General features: G+C 31.5%; 1 protein-coding gene across 2 annotated transcripts in view; it reads left to right on the top strand.

The window, feature by feature from the left end:
- Positions 1-17,539, top strand: part of LOC145294103 (cytochrome c oxidase assembly factor 1 homolog) — a 47,245-nt gene extending 29,706 nt beyond the window's left edge. Inside the window, exons 4-5 of one of the 2 annotated variants that reach the window (XM_080141175.1) lie at positions 4,148-4,224; positions 13,460-17,539. In XM_080141175.1, the coding sequence (XP_079997301.1) occupies positions 4,148-4,224; positions 13,460-13,553 (171 nt within the window). In that variant the 3' untranslated portion in view covers positions 13,554-17,539. The remainder of the gene's footprint in view (positions 1-4,147; positions 4,225-13,459) is intronic. The other variant, XM_080141176.1, reaches the window with a different exon arrangement.
- The last annotated feature ends 325 nt before the right edge of the window (positions 17,540-17,864 follow it).

Genomic DNA, 17,864 nt, shown 5'->3' with positions numbered 1-17,864 from the left:
TCTAATTGCTCTCTTAAAAATCTTACTACAACTGACACATATCATCATATGCATCAGCAGGTACTGGCTCTTGTCCGTCCAAAACTGTTCATTTCTTTTCCTAACAGAATCTGCTGTGCCGGCCACCATCTTCTTCCAAGACACGCGTTATTCTGCCTTTTCTCTCCAGTTATCGTACTCATTGTTGTTCTTTAGATGTCTCTTGAACATGTAGCATATTAATCACGGTGTCCCAGCTTTCCTTGAGCCTTCTTTTAGTTTTCCATAGAAAATAGGTTTTGGTAGTCTGCTGCTCTCCACACATGTGACATATCCCGTCCACCTTAGATGACACTGGTGATCATTTCTTCAACACTGGGCATTACTGCCCTTTACAAGACTTGAAAATTTGATACATGGTCTTTCCACGAGATGTTGATTAGTTGCCGAAGACGTCTCTTTATGTGATGTCTGTAGGTGTAGTTATAATATAAACTAATATTTCAAGTTATTTTCTTCTTCTCTTGTCTGTAGCGACTCCTATTCAGAAGTTTCTGAAATTTACCTGCTACTGCTGATGACAATGGAGATATGTTCTTCATCAAGTCTAACACTAATCATATGTTGTAATTGGTGGCTGAGAATTCTGGGATCTTCAATTTGACTTCATTTTAAGCAAATAGATTATAAGACAACCAAAATGGCTACTTTTTATGAATTCATTTTCAAAAAATGAGAAAATTTGAAAATTGTAAATCAAAAATGATCTTGTTTGTTTTTATGTTTCATTAAAACTTGAAATATTAGTTTTCTACACAATAATATGCCGGAATTATTTCAAATTAGAATTCTACTTATATTATTTAACTAGCAGGGGTGCCTGGCATTGTCCTGGTGTTTGGAGGTGTGTGTTGAGCACAAAAAAAAGTGTTAGTAAGCAGGCGACACGAAGGCGTAAAAAAGTGAAAGAAAACGTGACATCTTACCGCTCTGCTATGAACCCATAGGAAGTGAAAAGCGTTCAAATTTATCGATATCAATCAAAAAGTTGACTTGTCAAGTGAATGAGTTCATGCAGATGCAAAAATGAATGTTGGCTGAAGGCCAGTTCAGCTTTCTGCCGTTTCCTTTATTTGTTTGTTTCCCCATGATGTTGAGGAAAACCAACTCCCCACAAAAAGGGAGTATCCAAATGAATAGCAATTGTCTGATATGAGGGTTTCCCCCCACATTGATCAAAGTTAATTGCTTTCTGGGCGTCCCGGCATGAAAGTCAGGAAGCTGCCTTCACTTTTGATTTAGTTTCGCTTTTATACGAAAAAGCTGAACAAACACGTGAGAGAATGGAATAGCGTGAATTTTATAAAAGTTGATCAGAATAAATGTAGAGACAACGTCCGTTTGCAAATCGTAGATATTATAATCTAGGGAGTATATAAAAAGTTATAAAATACAGTACCCCCCCCCACGAAAAAAGCCTTTCTTGGACACACAAAAACGCACGCGGCCTTCTTACCTTTTATATATATAGATGAGAATTTATATTTCTAATAAAACAATGAATTCTTAAGTAATCAATTAAAAAAAAAATATTCTTAAAAAAGTTTTCTCTTGCATCCCCCCCCCCCAAAAAAAAATAATTAGAAAAAGATTAAAAAAACTATGAATTTGATGTTTATTTTTCTTTTCGTTTTAGAATTTGTTCACGACCATGAAAAATTAGATATACAACACTTTTAAACAAATTTCAATAATCTTTCATTAACACTGTTAGATCTTATGTATAGTATTAACATATAAATTTTTATCATGTACAGAAAAATAGTGTAAATAAAATTACTTAGAAATTGAAATATGTTTTCATAAATATAAAAATTGATTTTTTTTACATATGTTATTAAAATTGAATGAACGCGTTTTATCAAAAAAATAAAAGAAAACCACATAATTATATTTAACAAAAAGTTAAAGAGGAAGTTAAATCTAATTGTAAGCAAAATAAGAAATAATAAATAACCACTCGCAGTGATCTCCCCTTAATAATGATCTCAGCAAGGGTTTGCACTGATTGCTATCATCTGTTGTAGTCGATGTTCGCACATTGACATACAAAATCAAAATGCGTAAATGTGTTTGTTTGCATATCGTCTGCGCATTCATTATCCTGAATAAAAACAAATAATTATATTTTGGACCAATCAGAAAACTTTCTGAATTTATTTTAAATGGTCTTTCTGGATGCTACCTAAATCCTGTAAAAAGCCAATTTTCTTTTTTTCAATAAACCGGTGGAACCTAGTTGACCCATGTCTATGGATTGGTGTCGTTGGGTGCCCCATTGTGGGTGCTCCCCTCAGCAACATTTTTCCACTCACACACACATATACACACACATTAACGAACACATAGACACACACAACTCATCACAATGTCAATGTATAAATTTCATTCATTGAAATATTCCCAATTTTTCTCACTTACAAAAACTCTGAAAATATTCACAAACAATCTATGTTTTTCCTATTGCTGTAAACTTCCATTTAAAACATATATAAAATATCTGTTTTGTGAATTTATGCCGTCTGAACTCATTATTTTATATTGTTTGCCCTGTGACAATGTTTCTCGTTTTTCTCACATTTGAATATAAACTTATAAACCTTTTTTACTGAAAATATTTCTCTGAATTCGGCTCATCCCAAAAATACTTCCTATGCTAAAAGGTAACAATCCTTGCGCATAGGAAAATAGTGCTGATATCACTATATCTTCCATACCAGATAGAAAAGAAAAAATATTTTGATATTTGTGTTATTGGATACTTATGTTATATCTTTTTGGCCTATGTATTACACGGCCACTCCTGACTGTTTTGGATTTCTCTAGTGTGAGACGTTTTTTGTGTTAGTATGTCCTATTTGTAATGAGGTGAGATTGTCACTGAAACAAACTTGTTTATGAGTGGATGTTTCTGCTGCTTTTATTTGGATTCTATTTCTTCTTTTTTATGATTCGTCTGAAAGTTGAAAGATGTAGGATCTCGATTCTGCACGTTTACTTTTTTATAATTGTTGCTGGTTTCCATTTCCCTGTTTGGTTATCAAATGTGTACATCTTGTCCAGGGACAAGTGGTGGTAGATCATAAGCTGCTCTATCATGATGCATTTTCTGCATATCCTGTCTGTGTTTCAGTTCTTTACGGATATGGTCAGTGTTGGAAAATCTTAGGGTTTTTTTTTTTTTTTTTTTTTTTTTTTTTACACAGTGATCACCACTTATCAAGGCCCGGAAGCCACTCAGAGATAAGGGTTATTGCAAGTACATTACATTACAGACCAATGGAGATTCGATGAAGTGTTTAATTAAGGGGGCGGTTCATTAGGAATTTGTTAACATTGGACTTGAAGACATTCAAGTTGTAGTCCGGAGGGAAGCAGGCAGACGGAACAGAGTTCCACAGGCGTCGTGCAGTTCTAAGAAAGAAAACATTTCTGAAATTAGGTGCTTATTATTATTTACTCACTAGGAATAGTCACACACGCCATCATCAAAGCCATATTACTGTATGTTTACCTAGATGACTTACAATATCATGTCTTTGAGAGAGGGTGTAAAGAAGAAAAAAAAAGTGAGTCCACTAGAAGTAATATAAGTAAAACATCTTTATTTTGCTTTTATTGTACGTGTTTTTATTTTATTTTATTTTATTTTTTAGTACGCTCTTAGATTTACTATAAAAGGCATCCGTCGTGTTCAAGGGCGATAACTCTACAAAGATAGTTACTAGAGTTATCTCCCATAAACACATTTTATTATTACCTCCCTTGACTTATATTCCATCATTTCAGTGTTTTACTTGTTTTTAGTTTTAGAAGTTGAAATTTTTTGCAACTATGTTTGCTCTCATCATGCGGTTATTCGATAATTTAGCTGTGCCATTTTCAGCTGATAAATACAAAATAATCCATAATGTGGAATCCAAAAATAAATAATCCATAAATGTGGAAAATAATTCTTTTTCGCAATCATATTTGGTGTGAATCCTCAAATAAATACTAGTGTATTAATCTTTAAAAATTCTCTGCAAAAACTCTGAAATCATTATATTTACAAACGTGCTTGAATTCCTGTTGGAATATGACTAACATTTTTTTTTTTTCTCCCCAGATTGCCATTCCTGTGACTGGACCAAAAGGCAAAGGAACACTTTATTGTTTTGCTAGTCGTCCAACTGTAAAGGACAGGTAACTCTTCCTTTCTTAAGTTTAAGAAAAAGTTTTTTATGCCATTGTGAGTTTGAATCTCGCGCTAGACAATTGTTTTTTTATTTGTTTTTTCTTTAGTATTTCAGTTATTTTGTGACTGATATCAATCATCATCATAAACATAGATGAACAATGTTTAATATGTGTTCTTAATAGTGATGGGACGATTACAAATGTTTTCCTGATTCCGATATAATTACTAATTTTGATTCCAATTCTTTGAAAATTTGTAAATATATAGATTTTTTTTTTTTTAGTTTACTATAAAAACCCAGGTATATTTTTTGCAAAAGTGACATACATTGGAGGTGATATGGGGGGGGGGGGCAGAGGGCATACATTACATAAATGGATTATGCTAACTTCTTTTTCAATTTTTTTGGTTGAAAATAATAAAGCAACAAAACATTTCGTTTTTTTCTGTTGCCTAAATTGATTATTATGATTTCTAGATTTCAGTTTTAAAATCAATGAATATTCATCATTTTATCACTAGTACCATGAAGTGTTGAAATTAAAGTTTGCCTTTGAACTGCCAAATAACATTAAATGTCTGTGCAAAAAAAAAGAAGTTTTTCTTCAGCTTGCAATGTTCTCGGCATAGGCAAAAACGAGAATTCTTTTTCTTTTCCTGTTTCGATGTTCATAGAAAATCTGTATTTCTTTCATTCCCATTGGCATGCGAATTAACCAAACGTTCAAACGACACTGAGTACACAAAAAAATGTTCTTACCAATGAAAGAAATACCGGCTTTTTTATATGACCAATTTTGACTGCGTCTTAATTTGCATATGTCACCTTTTCGTTTCCTTGTCGGGTTTTGAGTTTGAGTGTTGGTGACTTTTTACAATACACACATGCCACCCTTCGATGCTTGATTCTATGACCATTGTCGCATTTCTTCCCTCCCCTCATAATCACAATGGAACATTCTATTTAATAAAAACATTAAAAGAATCATTTTTTTTGGGGGGGGGGTTAAAATTGGACTAATTTTTTTCCATTACTGATTCCAATATCCCCAAAAGGTCTGATTTTTCTGATACCTGATTCCAATCAATCTTTAATAAGTTCAGAACTTCTAAGTAAACTGGTATAAAGGAGTATTTACACTAGTTATATATATATATAACATATATACTAGCAGTATTACCCGGCCTTGCTCAGGGGTTGCTTTGATATCTTTTTTATGCTTATTTTGATCTGTATCTTTGGAAATTCCAATAATTTTTTTTTTTTTTTTTTGTAATCCTAAAATTATTTTAGTAAATTTCGGTTATATTGACACCTTACTGATCAACGTAGCCCCCACACAGTGGATTCAACATGCCAGCAATAATTCAATTTCTCTGATTTGTCCCCTTAGCAGCTATTCTTCCAGTTCAAACCAACTACTTTGGTGAGGTTGGAGGTGGAACTGTATGCGAAAGAAACTACAAGATCAACATCAACTATCTATTCGTTGTAAGAATTTATGTGGTTGTCACTGTATAGTTCTATATTAGTCAACTGTATAGTTCTATAATTAATCAACTGTATAGTTCTATAATTAATCAACTGTATAGTTCTATAATTAATCAACTGTATAGTTCTATAATTAATCAACTGTATAGTTCTATAATTAATCAACTGTACAGTTCTACAATTAGTCGACTGTATAGTTCTACAATTAGTCGACTATATAGTTCTACAATTAGTCGACTGTATAGTTCTATAATTAGTCAACTGTATAGTTCTATAATCAGTCGACTGTATAGTTCTATAATCAGTCGACTGTATAGTTCTATAACTAGTCAACTGTATAGTTCTATAATTAATAAACTGTATAGTTCTACAATTAGTCAACTGTATAGTTCTACAATTAGTCAACTGTATAGTTCTACAATTAATCAACTGTATAGTTCTACAATTAGTCGACTGTATAGTTCTATAATAAGTCAACTGTATAGTTCTATAATTAGTCAACTGTATAGTTCTACAATTAGTTGACTGTATACTTCTATAATTAGTCGACTATATAGTTCTACAATTAGTCAACTGTATAGTTCTACAATTAGTCGACTATATAGTTCTACAATTAGTCAACTGTATAGTTCTACAATTAGTCAACTGTATAGTTCTACAATTAGTCGACTGTATAGTTCTATAATTAGTCGACTGTATAGTTCTACAATTAGTTGACTGTATAGTTCTGCAATTAGTCAACTGTATAGTTCTATAATTAGTCAACTGTATAGTTATATAATTAGTCAACTGTATAGTTATATAATTAGTCAACTGTATAGTTCTATAATTAGTCAACTGTATCTTTCTACAATTAGTCAACTGTATAGTTCTATAATTAGTCGACTGTATAGTTCTACAATGAGTCAACTGTATAGTTCTACAATTAGTCGACTGTATAGTTCTATAATTGGTCAACTGTATAGTTCTACAATTAGTCAACTGTATAGTTCTATAATTACTCGACTGTATAGTTCTACAATTAGTCAACTGTATAGTTCTACAATTAGTCAACTATATAGTTCTACAATAATCAACTGTATAGTTCTATAACTAGTCAACTGTATAGTTCTATAATTAATAAACTGTATAGTTCTACAATTAGTCAACTGTATAGTTCTACAATTAATCAACTGTATAGTTCTATAATTAGTCAACTGTATAGTTCTATAACTAGTCAACTGTATAGTTCTATAATTAATAAACTGTATAGTTCTACAATTAGTCAACTGTATAGTTCTACAATTAATCAACTGTATAGTTCTACAATTAGTCAACTGTATAGTTCTACAATTAGTCGACTATATAGTTCTACAATTAGTCAACTGTATAGTTCTACAATTAGTCAACTGTATAGTTCTACAATTAGTCGACTGTATAGTTCCATAGTCCACTGTATAGTTCTACAATAAGTTGACTGTATAGTTCTACAATTAGTCAACTGTATAGTTCTACAATTAGTCGACTATATAGTTCTATATTTAGTCAACTTTATAGTTCTATAATTAGTCAACTGTATAGTTCTACAATTAGTCAACTGTATAATTCTACAATTAGTCGACTGTATAGTTCTACAATAATCAACTGTATAGTTCTACAATTAGTCGACTATATAGTTCTACAATTAGTTGACTGTATAGTTCTACAATTAGTCAACTGTATAGTTCTACAATTAGTCGACTGTATAGTTCTACAATTAGTCAACTGTATAGTTCTACAATTAGTCGACTGTATAGTTCTACAATTAGTCAACTGTATAGTTCTACAATTAGTCAACTGTATAGTTCTACAATTAGTCAACTGTATAGTTCTACAATTAGTCAACTGTATACATCTACAATTAGTCAACTGTATACATCTACAATTAGTCAACTGTATAGTTCTACAATTAGTCAACTGTATAGTTCTACAATTAGTCAACTGTATAGTTCTACAATTAGTCGACTATATAGTTCTACAATTAGTCAACTGTATAGTTCTACAATTAGTCAACTGTATAGTTCTACAATTAGTCAACTGTATAGTTCTACAATTAGTCGACTGTATAGTTCTACAATTGGTCAACTGTATAGTTCTACAATAATCAACTGTATAGTTCTACAATTAGTCGACTATATACTTCTATAATTAGTCAACTGTATAGTTCTACAAATAGTCAAATGTATAGTTCTACAATTAGTCGACTGTATAGTTCTACAATAATCAACTGTATAGTTCTACAATTAGTCAACTGTATAGTTCTACAATTAGTCAACTGTATAGTTCTAGAATTAGTCGACTATATAGTTCTATATTTAGCCAACTGTATAGTTCTATAATTAGTCAACTGTATAGTTCTACAATTAGTCAACTGTATAGTTCTACAATAATCAACTGTATAGTTCTACAATTAGTCAACTGTATAGTTCTACAATTAGTCAACTGTATAGTTCTACAATTAGTCGACTATATAGTTCTATAATTAGTCAACTGTATAGTTCTACAATTAGTCAACTGTATAGTTCTACAATTAGTCAACTGTATAGTTCTACAATTAGTCAACTGTATAGTTCTACAATTAGTCGACTATATAGTTCTACAATTAGTCAACTGTATAGTTCTACAATTAGTCAACTGTATAGTTCTACAATTAGTCAACTGTATAGTTCTACAATTAGTCGACTATATAGTTCTATATTTAGTCAACTGTATAGTTCTATAATTAGTCAACTGTATAGTTCTACAATTAATCAACTGTATAGTTCTACAATAATCAACTGTATAGTTCTACAAGTAGTCAACTGTATAGTTCTAAAATTAGTCGACTATATAGTTCTATAATTAGTCAACTGTATAGTTCTACAAATAGTCAAATGTATAGTTCTACAATTAGTCGACTGTATAGTTCTACAATAATCAACTGTATAGTTCTACAATTAGTCAACTGTATAGTTCTACAATTAGTCAACTGTATAGTTCTACAATTAGTCGACTATATAGTTCTATATTTAGCCAACTGTATAGTTCTATAATTAGTCAACTGTATAGTTCTACAATTAGTCAACTGTATAGTTCTACAATAATCAACTGTATAGTTCTACAATTAGTCAACTGTATAGTTCTACAATTAGTCAACTGTATAGTTCTACAATTAGTCGACTATATAGTTCTATAATTAGTCAACTGTATAGTTCTACAATTAGTCAACTGTATAGTTCTACAATTAGTCAACTGTATAGTTCTACAATTAGTCAACTGTATAGTTCTACAATTAGTCAACTGTATAGTTCTACAATTAGTCAACTGTATAGTTCTAGAATTAGTCGACTATATAGTTCTATATTTAGCCAACTGTATAGTTCTATAATTAGTCAACTGTATAGTTCTACAATTAGTCAACTGTATAGTTCTACAATAATCAACTGTATAGTTCTACAATTAGTCAACTGTATAGTTCTACAATTAGTCAACTGTATAGTTCTACAATTAGTCGACTATATAGTTCTATAATTAGTCAACTGTATAGTTCTACAATTAGTCAACTGTATAGTTCTACAATTAGTCAACTGTATAGTTCTACAATTAGTCAACTGTATAGTTCTACAATTAGTCAACTGTATAGTTCTACAATTAGTCAACTGTATAGTTCTACAATTAGTCGACTGTATAGTTCTATAATTAGTCAACTGTATAGTTCCATAGTCGACTGTATAGTTCTACAATTAGTTGACTGTATAGTTCTATAATTAGTCAACTGTATAGTTCCATAGTCAACTGTATAGTTCTACAATTAGTCGACTATATAGTTCTATAATTAGTCAACTGTATAGTTCTACAATTAGTCAACTGTATAGTTCTACAATTAGTCAACTGTATAGTTCTATAATTAGTCAACTGTATAGTTCTACAATTAGTCAACTGTATAGTTCTACAATTAGTCAACTGTATAGTTCTACAATTAGTCGACTGTATAGTTCTACAATTAGTCGACTGTATAGTTCTATAATTAGTCAACTGTATAGTTCCATAGTCGACTGTATAGTTCTACAATTAGTTGACTGTATAGTTCTATAATTAGTCAACTGTATAGTTCTACAATTAGTCAACTGTATAGTTCTACAATTAGTCAACTGTATAGTTCTATAATTAGTCAACTGTATAGTTCTACAATTAGTCAACTGTATAGTTCTACAATTAGTCAACTGTATAGTTCTACAATTAGTCGACTGTATAGTTCTACAATTAGTCGACTGTATAGTTCTATAATTAGTCAACTGTATAGTTCCATAGTCGACTGTATAGTTCTACAATTAGTTGACTGTATAGTTCTATAATTAGTCAACTGTATAGTTCTACAATTAGTCAACTGTATAGTTCTACAATTAGTCGACTGTATAGTTCTACAATTAGTTGACTGTATAGTTCTACAATTAGTTGACTGTATAGTTCTATAAGTAGTCAACTGTATAGTTCCATAGTCGACTGTATAGTTCTACAATTAGTTGACTGTATAGTTCTACAATTAGTCGACTGTATAGTTCTATAAGTAGTCAACTGTATAGTTCTACAATTAGTTGACTGTATAGTTCTACAATTAGTCGACTGTATAGTTCTATAAGTAGTCGACTGTATAGTTCTACAATTAGTTGACTGTATAGTTCTATAATTAGTCAACTGTATAGTTCTACAATTAGTCAACTGTATAGTTCTACAATTAGTCGACTGTATACATCTACAATTAGTCAACTGTATACATCTACAATTAGTCAACTGTATAGTTCTACAATTAGTCAACTGTATAGTTCTACAATTAGTCAACTGTATAGTTCTACAATTAGTCGACTATATAGTTCTACAATTAGTCAACTGTATAGTTCTACAATTAGTCAACTGTATAGTTCTACAATTAGTCAACTGTATAGTTCTACAATTAGTCGACTATATAGTTCTATATTTAGTCAACTGTATAGTTCTATAATTAGTCAACTGTATAGTTCTACAATTAATCAACTGTATAGTTCTACAATAATCAACTGTATAGTTCTACAATTAGTCAACTGTATAGTTCTAAAATTAGTCGACTATATAGTTCTATAATTAGTCAACTGTATAGTTCTACAAATAGTCAAATGTATAGTTCTACAATTAGTCGACTGTATAGTTCTACAATAATCAACTGTATAGTTCTACAATTAGTCAACTGTATAGTTCTACAATTAGTCAACTGTATAGTTCTACAATTAGTCGACTATATAGTTCTATATTTAGCCAACTGTATAGTTCTATAATTAGTCAACTGTATAGTTCTACAATTAGTCAACTGTATAGTTCTACAATAATCAACTGTATAGTTCTACAATTAGTCAACTGTATAGTTCTACAATTAGTCAACTGTATAGTTCTACAATTAGTCGACTATATAGTTCTATAATTAGTCAACTGTATAGTTCTACAATTAGTCAACTGTATAGTTCTACAATTAGTCAACTGTATAGTTCTACAATTAGTCAACTGTATAGTTCTACAATTAGTCAACTGTATAGTTCTACAATTAGTCAACTGTATAGTTCTACAATTAATCAACTGTATAATTCTATAATTAGTCAACTGTATAGTTCTATAACTAGTCAACTGTATAGTTCTATAATTAATAAACTGTATAGTTCTACAATTAGTCAACTGTATAGTTCTACAATTAGTCAACTGTATAGTTCTACAATTAGTCGACTATATAGTTCTACAATTAGTCAACTGTATAGTTCTACAATTAGTCAACTGTATAGTTCTACAATTAGTCAACTGTATAGTTCTACAATTAGTCAACTATATAGTTCTACAATTAGTCGACTGTATAGTTCCATAGTCGACTGTATAGTTCTACAATTAGTTGACTGTATAGTTCTATAATCAGTCGACTATATAGTTCTACAATTAGTCAACTGTATAGTTCTACAATTAGTCAACTGTATAGTTCTACAATTAGTCAACTGTATACATCTACAATTAGTCAACTGTATAGTTCTACAATTAGTCGACTATATAGTTCTACAATTAGTCAACTGTATAGTTCTATAACTAGTCAACTGTATAGTTCTACAATTAGTCAACTGTATAGTTCTACAATTAGTCAACTGTATAGTTCTACAATTAGTCAACTGTATACATCTACAATTAGTCAACTGTATAGTTCTACAATTAGTCGACTATATAGTTCTACAATTAGTCAACTGTATAGTTCTATAACTAGTCAACTGTATAGTTCTACAATTAGTCAACTGTATAGTTCTACAATTAGTCAACTGTATAGTTCTGCAATTAGTCAACTGTATAGTTCTACAATTAGTCGACTATATAGTTCTATATTTAGTCAACTGTATAGTTCTACAATTAGTCAACTGTATAGTTCTACAATTAGTCAACTGTATAGTTCTGCAATTAGTCAACTGTATAGTTCTACAATTAGTCGACTATATAGTTCTATAATTAGTCAACTGTATAGTTCTACAATTAGTTGACTGTATACTTCTATAATCAGTCGACTATATAGTTCTACAATTAGTCAACTGTATAGTTCTACAATTAGTCAACTGTATAGTTCTACAATTAGTCAACTGTATACATCTACAATTAGTCAACTGTATAGTTCTACAATTAGTCGACTATATAGTTCTACAATTAGTCAACTGTATAGTTCTATAACTAGTCAACTGTATAGTTCTACAATTAGTCAACTGTATAGTTCTACAATTAGTCAACTGTATAGTTCTGCAATTAGTCAACTGTATAGTTCTACAATTAGTCGACTATATAGTTCTATATTTAGTCAACTGTATAGTTCTCGAATTTGTCAACTGTATAGTTCTACAATTAGTCAACTGTATAGTTCTACAATAATCAACTGTATAGTTCTACAATAATCAACTGTATAGTTCTACAATTAGTCAACTGTATAGTTCTACAATTAGTCGACTATATAGTTCTATAATTAGTCAACTGTATAGTTCTACAATTAGTCAACTGTATAGTTCTACAATTAGTCGACTATATACTTCTATAATTAGTCAACTGTATAGTTCTACAAATAGTCAACTGTATAGTTCTACAATTAGTCAACTGTATAGTTCTACAATTAGTCGACTATATAGTTCTATATTTAGCCAACTGTATAGTTCTATAATTAGTCAACTGTATAGTTCTACAATTAGTCAACTGTATAGTTCTACAATTAGTCAACTGTATAGTTCTTCAATTAGTCAACTGTATAGTTCTACAATTAGTCAACTGTATAGTTCTACAATTAGTCAACTGTATAGTTCTACAATTAGTCAACTGTATAGTTCTACAATTAGTCAACTGTATAGTTCTACAATTAGTCAACTGTATAGTTCTACAATTAGTCAACTGTATAGTTCTACAATTAGTCAAAAGTGGTGAAAAATTCCTTATCTTATGTTGCCGAGCATACTACTTGTACTACAGAACTATCTTTTTAAGGGGGAAAAAAAGATAACAATTTTGCAGTTTCAGTTTTCTTGGTTTTATGTAGTGTTCCTCTTTTTGTTTTACTTTTGTCGCAGTTTTTATTTGGCCGGTTATCGTTTGTAGTTTATGTGGATTAGTTTCTGCATTGAACGATTTTCCTTAAAATTCCACTGTTTAATATTATTAATATTATTATTAGTATTTTATTTATTCTATATTTTTATTTATTTTCTTTCCTTTCTTTTCAGTTGGCAAATTGATCAGTTGGATATCGAAACCCACAAAAATCATCAAAGATGGACTTTTTACAAATTGCCACAATCAAATTCACCAAAAACATAATTTATAAATTTGAGCATTTATAAAGAATAAGCAATTTTATTATTTGTTATCTAAACAAAATTAAAAAAAAAAACTAATTATTTTCACCCGAATATCATTTGTAACGGGAATGGTGTCGGAGATGATGATCACCACTCTTGTTAGATAAAAAAAAGATAATCTGTCTGACATGTGATGAACGTGACAACAATGAATGGAAGATATATTAATACGTACAAGAAAATTAGAAAATTAAAAAAACATGTCTAGGAAAGAGTTGTAGATGATGATGATGATGTTGATGCTGGCAGGATCAGGAACCGCTGCTAGTCATAAATGGTAGAATCTCTGCAGCTAGTTGTAATGGATAATGCTACTATAGTACATGCTGATGAGGGCAGAATGGTAACTACTGCTAGTATGGCAGGATAATTGCTGTTAGGTGTAGAGATGCTGCTGATAATATTGAATAGTCGCTGGCCATCTTGAATATTAAGGATTCATTTGTTGCAATATATATGATGACCTGCACAGCAGTGTTTCATAAGTCGTAATAGTTATTCTAAGAACAGAGCTGACATAGATGCATTTTTTTAAACAAGGGGTCACCATAGTCCACTTGAGGATAAGTGTACCGTGGTCACTGGGACAACAGTATAGTAATAATCAGTGGTAGAAATTTGATTATTTAAGGGGACAGCTTAACAAAACCTTGCTTACATTGGATTTGAAGATGACCATATTGTAGTCAGCAGGAAAGCACACCAGCAGAACAGAGTTCCACAGGCTGGAACTTCTAGGAAAGAAGCTTTGTTCATGGAATTTGTGTTTAGATTTAGGCACAGATAGGGAGTTGAGGAAATTGTTGATAGTGGTTGTAGATAGGTGAGTGTTTTTTTGTGAAAGTTTGACGAGTGAGGGGCCATAGATTGAAGCTCAGACGAGCACTTGCCATGAAAATGATTATAGAGCAGAAACAGGCCCACAATGTCTCTTCTGTGGGAAAGAACCTGCAGAAAAGAGAAAAGGGCATCACCTACTAGGTTTCATAGCTGGATTTGAATTTTGTCAAGACAGAATAGGGTGTTCCGTGCAGTGCCCACCTAGATGTAGCAACAGTACTCCATTTTAGGATATATCTGGCTCTTATACAGGCAGAGGATTGTATTGAGAGTGAGATACCTTCAGGAGCGATAGAATGATGCAACCATTTTTCTGGCGACCTTGACAACAGATTTAATGTAAGTTTCCCATTTCAGGTTAGGTGATGCTGATGGAGGTAAGAGAGAGAGCTACGCTTACTTGCAGTGGTAGATCACTGGAGAACAGGTGCTGCTGCTGCTGTTAGCTTGGTCGATTGTTGCAGAGTTGCCATTTCACCTAGCAACATTTCAAGTAAACAAACACAACTAACTTGAAAACCCCACCCTTTTTATACAGATTGATGAGCTGCTTATACTAATACTTTGATGGTGTCTAATTGGTCAGTGAACAGTGAGGTGTACACAGTGAGGTGAAATTTTGTTAGTCTTTGCCACATGTGCTGCAGCTGTAGAAAGATTAACATTCAGTTTTGTTGAAAGGAGTATCAAGCTGTAAACAGGAGTATGACACATTCACAAGCAAGAAAGATTGTTTAACTTGTTTTGGTTATTTAATCTTTCATGAAAATTTCATTTAAATCAATGTTTTAATTTAAACAATTTTTGAATGAAGTTTTTTTTCACTTTAAAAATTCAAGAAAAAAATTATTTTGACATTTCTGAATTTTTGAGATAAGGAGTGGTTATTTAGATTCTTCGGACTACTGTTTTCATCTTAAGTGTGATTAACGTTTCGTTTGATGTAACCTCTACCCTTCATGTGTCACTTGTTGAACTCTGGAATGTTTCTGTCGAACTCAAGAATTTGAACAAAATTTTGAATGGAACCCTTTATTTATTTCATAGGGGTAGCATTCTCTTGTTCCGTCAGCCATTACTGGATAGATATCCTAAATAATTTGCAACTGATTTTTCGGTTGCCCACACTGAGAATTGAACCTTCAACCTTCAGGAGATGGTCACTTTTACAATTGATTTTTCCAAGTACTCTAATTCTGTTCACAAGGCACTATGGCGCAATGGTTAGAGTACTTGGAAAAAAATCAATTGTAAAACGTGATATTCTCCTGAAGGTTGAAGGCTCAATCCTCAGTGTGGGCGATAGAAAAATACAATTGCGAATTACTTAGGACCTCTACCCAGTCATGGCGGACAGAACAAGAGCATGCTACCCCCGTGAAGTAAATAAAAAGTTCCGTTTGAAATTTTGTCCAAATTTCCGAGTTTGATAAGATACACCTGAAGAACATCTGAGGTTACGTCAACCAAAACATTGTGCAAATAGCACTCAAGATGAGAACAGTAGTCGGATAAATCCAAATTATCCGGAAAAATTATTTTCTTGGATTTTTAATGTGATGAAATATGTTGACAAATGATAGGCAAGCATTTTGGGTTTCAGAAAAAAAGAAATTCTGATTTTTATATTGGATTGCAAAAATGAATTTCTTTTGGCCGAAAAAAAATGAGTTTTGCTTGTCGACATATTTGTAAGCTGGTCACATGATTTTATAATTTTATCTTTCTATTTAATTGGAACTGATATTTCTAAAAAAAAAAATGTGATAGCTTTTTTATTTGTTATATGGGTGTCATGGCCTCCTGCAGTCTTGAGAGGCAACAGATACTCTGTGTATGAGTAACCTGTAATTGTGAAGCAAAGGTTGCACAATCTTTAACCACCTTTCTCCTGATTCAACATTGCCAAATTCTAGTGGCAAGGAGAAGTCTAGGATGACTGGAAACAATACCAAGATAAACGGAGAGCACATACAACATATGATATTCTCAAATGGTCACCTATTTTGGCGCTGACCAGATTCAAGTTCAATTTCCTTGATCTAATGGGAACCAGTGTGTCAATGTGATTGTGGCTATGGCATGTATGTAATTCCCCAATAAATATATAACATCTATGATTCACAATTTCATGAGTCCCTTAACCTTAGGGGGTCGTAGGGACACTGCATTATTGAACATTGCACCAGTTGACTTCATCTCTGTTGTTATGGACAAAGGCCTATGTCATGGCAAAACTCTCTCCTGCCCACTCCATAATGTTTTTCTGTTCATCTCTTTCTCTGCCTGCTTCTTCTCCTACCCTGCGCAGTTACTGTTGTCCGCTAAACCATTGGTTCTTGTCACGTGCTCATACCATTGAAGTTTTCGTTTTTGATGATAAATTCTTCAAAATGTTTCATGTGGAAGATGGCAGGTGTACACACTGCTCTATTATAAGATTCAAAGACATTAACCATATCAGCAGACATTTTGATTTAAAAGCTTTGGTACTTGTTTAGATTTGATAATTTTTCAAACCAATACTATGATCCAGTAGAAAAACAATTACAAGTGAAAATAGAATTTATCGAATATCAAATTTTATCATATGTTTTAATGGTAAGCAATTGTGCGACCAATGCAGGATGACAAATTGACTTATCTCCCTTGACTTAAAATGACTTTAATTAAGGGTCTTCCATTTTTAAACAGAATGGTATTATGGATGATATTTTTTTTGTTAAAAATACATCTAGCACATCTACTGGATCATTTTTCACAATTATTTGAATTTATACTAATTTTGACATCACAAATATGCATGTTATGTTTTTACCTTTTTTATTTGGAGAGAGAGAGAGAGAGAGAGAGAGAGAGATAGAGAGTGAGTTTCAAAGAAAGATGTTACACCTTTAGTTATTCTATCTTCTCATTCATATCCCCAGACAACGCCAAGTAATAGTTCATAGCTATAAAAGTTTTATTTATAAAAGACTTCTGTGATAAAAAAATAAGTCAAAACAAAAGATTGTGAATGTAAAACTTTTGGGTATTTTTAACTGTCGTTAACAGAAGAAAAAAAGGAACAGTCCAAAAACAAATAAATGTTTTGCATATAATAAGCTTTGAATTTTTTATTAATTTTTTTCATGAAAATCACTCCAGACAAGGTATTAAGCCACTTGATATAAGGAGCTAACAAAAACAGTAGATGAATGTCGCAAAGACAGGAGATGCTTAGTGACCTTAGTCTTGAAAAGACCAAAGTTATTTTGTTGGAAACCAGCAGGAAAAGAAGCAGTGAATTTAAAACAATCTTTTAACAAAACGAACATTTACTGTTAAAAACTGTAAGTTAGACAAGTTAAATTGTCTAGGCAATACATAGACAAAATTAACCCTAAAAATATAAAGAAATAAAATTATACCAAGTGAGTTTTCTTTGTTA

This window comes from Euprymna scolopes, chromosome 15 (genome assembly GCF_053919585.1).
Source record: "Euprymna scolopes isolate OS-2025 chromosome 15, ASM5391958v1, whole genome shotgun sequence".
Taxonomy (NCBI): Eukaryota; Metazoa; Mollusca; class Cephalopoda; order Sepiida; family Sepiolidae; genus Euprymna; species Euprymna scolopes.
The sequence above is the reverse complement of the archived record's forward strand: the minus strand, read 5'-3'. Positions and strand labels throughout refer to the sequence as shown.